The following is a 3,357-nucleotide window of genomic DNA, read 5'->3' as shown; positions in this document are numbered from 1 at the left end:
TTTTTATGATTTCAAAATTTTACTCGACTTGCAAAGGCAGAGGGTTCGGCAGGGTTGTTGAAATCAAAGCTTAGGTTGAAAAACATGTGTTCAAGTCGGGCATGAAGCTTATGAAATGATTGAATATCATCAATTGTTCATCTTAATTGGCTTTCAGTTGAAATCACTTGACAAGTGATGAAGTGATTTTATCATCTCAATTGTCGAAAAGATGTAAAAAATAAGTATGATAATACCTTTGGAAATTTCAACAATAACCTTCTAGCATGAATTTAATGGAATTCTGATGCCTGTCATTACTGGTTATTGAGTAGGCGGACTACTAGAAATTGGGTTTTACGTGTAAAGTATCAGTAAAGTCAAGGTTTAGGGGCCCTTATTTCAAATGTCAGACCGCCAAAACCAAATGGGGAAGAGGCGCGGTAGATTGCTAGATAAACCACTCGTAATAAACCATGAACGCAACTGCTTTTCCTTTTATTGGTTTCGCGGCCTTACGTCACAAAATGTAAGCTAAATGTGAACAAAGTACGTCATTGGTTTAAATTGCGGCAAGCAAAGTCAAAGGAGTAAACAATCCCTCTCAAAGTGAAAAGGCGAAAGAGGTGGGAAATTCAAACTGAATGGAAATCGTCATTTTTAACGTCGTAGTTTCAGACATTCCAGTCAATTCTACAATATGATATTTCAGTGGCAGATTCAATGCTAAGATCTTATTTGCAACATACTTTGGGCCACACTAAAAAGAGTGACATTTGTCATCCAAAACGAAAATTTGTCTGATTCTAGGTCATATCCTGTATGATAGTAGGATGTGTGTATTGCTCTTGAATTCGGAACAATTCCTTCACAGCTTTGCTAATTGTCTTGATTTTGATTAAATTTCACCTCGTTTGTACGAAACAGAAAACGTAAGTCAAATTTTGTTATCAACATTGAGAGCAAATCGCTCTACATTTGGATTTCACAATGAAGATGGTTCGCAGTTTCAAACGAGGACAAAAATGTAAGTCATGTATTTCAACTACACCATCGTCTTAAATTGGTAAGCCATTGTATCAAAACAAGGACTACTTAGAAAATTGAAAAATCGACAAAAAAAAAAATTGAATTCTCAAGTATCAACTCTATGGGGCCAGATAAGGAGAAAAACTAATATTGAGGCTATATTTAAACAGAATATACTGACCCTTCGGAACATGAGAAACTAACTCGTTCAGCGGATAATTTGAAACGCATTGATTTCAGAACCCTAAAGAACGAGATTTCGTTTTTTTCCCCTACTATGAAGCAGGTTTGACAAGTTTTCTTTGTCAAGAATCCATTACTCAGTTTTCTTCGACTAACAGTACGTACGTTCAGCGCGTCAATCTGTTATCCAAATCTTTCATTAGGATATATCAACTTGTTTACCTGTACCTGTTGACTACTTTCGTATCAAGCGGGTCAAAAACATATGAAGATAAAAGGGGAAATCTTTTATTCCAACCTATATCCAAAACTCATTTCTATTAGCAATGTGAAGTCAAGGAGATTTAAGGACAAATATAGCGAGGCACATTGATTTTGGCCATTTTGTGGAGAGAATTTTAACACAAACACAACAATCAATTTCCATTAGGCATAGACTGAATTTGTCATTGATTTATGTTTCCTGGCTTACTAAACAAAAAGGTATTCTAATATTGAGTCAAAAAATGATACTGCGACAGAACTAAACCAAAATTATAATAAGGGCCCTCCCCCACCATACTTTCTTTGAACTTAAATCAAGACTTTTAGTAAATAATACAATAAATGAAAAACTTCCTTATAGGTGGGACTGCTATAAGAGCATTTGGTTCCATTATCCCTTTTTAAAAGTTTTTTTGGATGTTTCAACATTTTACCATTCATTTCTTACTGGGTCAGTTAAGTAACAAGTGTCTGATGACGTCTGACCATATTTTTGTGAGATTGTTAGTACTTTTGAAGATTAAGGGTTTTTTCTTAAAGGATTTCATTTAACATCACATTCTATAGATAGCGTCAATGTCACTCCTTAGCATATGTAACAATTACTTAAGAGCAGAAAAAAGCTGTCTTTGGATTTATTTTTTCACTACTCAATTCTCAAGGGTTAGCGATGGTTTTTCTTGTTCTTAGAGAAGGCTTTTTGTGAAACCTTATCACTTGTATCCATTAAGGGATGATTTTGAAGGTTTAGGTGATTCCATTATCTTCATACCGCCAGGGGTTAAAAGCGAGTCATGGGCCACTTGGGCAGTCTTAGGCGGCTGAGACTAGCTGGAGACGATACTTTGTTTAAATTTTTTAATTTGAAATATAAACATAGACACTTAGACTCACCTCTCATTCCGAAAATATAGGTTATTTACCCACCGGAAAAATCCCTTTGTTTCAAGTTTCAAGTTGTTAATTCAATTGACCTGAATGTTTCTGGGCTCAAACTACAGACATTTTTCAAAAAAAGTAAGTGATATTTTTAATGAAATATGCACCTGGGCGGTTTTTTTTTTAAATTCAGAATTAAAGCATTTATGGATCAGCCCATGGCGGTTTTAGAAAAAGGAAAAGATAAGTAACGGCCCAAAGTATTCCCAGTCACACAGAACAATGAGAGTGTAGAATCATAAAATAAAAAAATCATTGTTTAATGTACCCTCTCAATGATCAGCTTATTGCCAATGTCAAAAAGATGTTTGACAAGTATGCTTGGCGTGATTTTGCAACTGCCTGCCTTGATATTAGTTTTGTTTCCTTCATTTTTTCTAATTCGTTGGTCGATCAAATAATACATATAAATAAGAGTAAAGTAAGATGAATATATTTCTCGTCTTGAACTGCCGGGATATTTTGGATTTTAAATATGCTACTGAAGTGCAAAAATTAATTACCGTATATTTTTCCGAGTCAACGTCGAGGAAGCCCGTGGCACACATCATATCGGATGGAATTCCGAACGGTAAATGGGCTGCCATCAGACTGGTCAAAATTCGATCTCGTTGTGAGCGATGGCAGAGGTCTTGAAAGCAAAGACCATTCTCAATGATGGTCATGTTCGCTTCCAAGAGCGTGGAACTCAGTAAACCTGTGAGGCACGAAGGAGAGTTGTTGAGTTGTAATTTGCACAATATGTTTAAAAATATTTTAGAAATTAGGTGTTGGAACAATTTTGCGTCGAATTTCTTTAGATCAAATGGACCAGATTGAGCCGAAAAGAACTTTGACAGCATCCAGTTCATTTTCAAAAACAGATCTGGCGTCTGATTTGACTGGATCTCACAAGATAATTCGTAGTAAGTAAACCACGTCAAAAGTTGTTTTTGTCCAAAAATGTATTGGGGAAAATACCAA

General features: G+C 35.4%; 1 protein-coding gene across 1 annotated transcript in view; it reads right to left on the bottom strand.

Moving 5' to 3' along the window:
- LOC131890908 (uncharacterized) overlaps positions 1-3,357 on the bottom strand; it is a gene marked incomplete in the record, with an annotated part of 6,072 nt that overhangs the window by 1,890 nt on the left and 825 nt on the right. Inside the window, 1 exon segment of the mRNA XM_059240357.1 lies at positions 2,898-3,091. Coding sequence (XP_059096340.1) covers positions 2,898-3,091 — 194 coding nt within the window.

The sequence above is a fragment of the Tigriopus californicus genome, chromosome 11 (genome assembly GCF_007210705.1).
Source record: "Tigriopus californicus strain San Diego chromosome 11, Tcal_SD_v2.1, whole genome shotgun sequence".
NCBI lineage: Eukaryota > Metazoa > Arthropoda > Copepoda > Harpacticoida > Harpacticidae > Tigriopus > Tigriopus californicus.
This window is presented reverse-complemented; position numbering and strand designations above follow the sequence as displayed.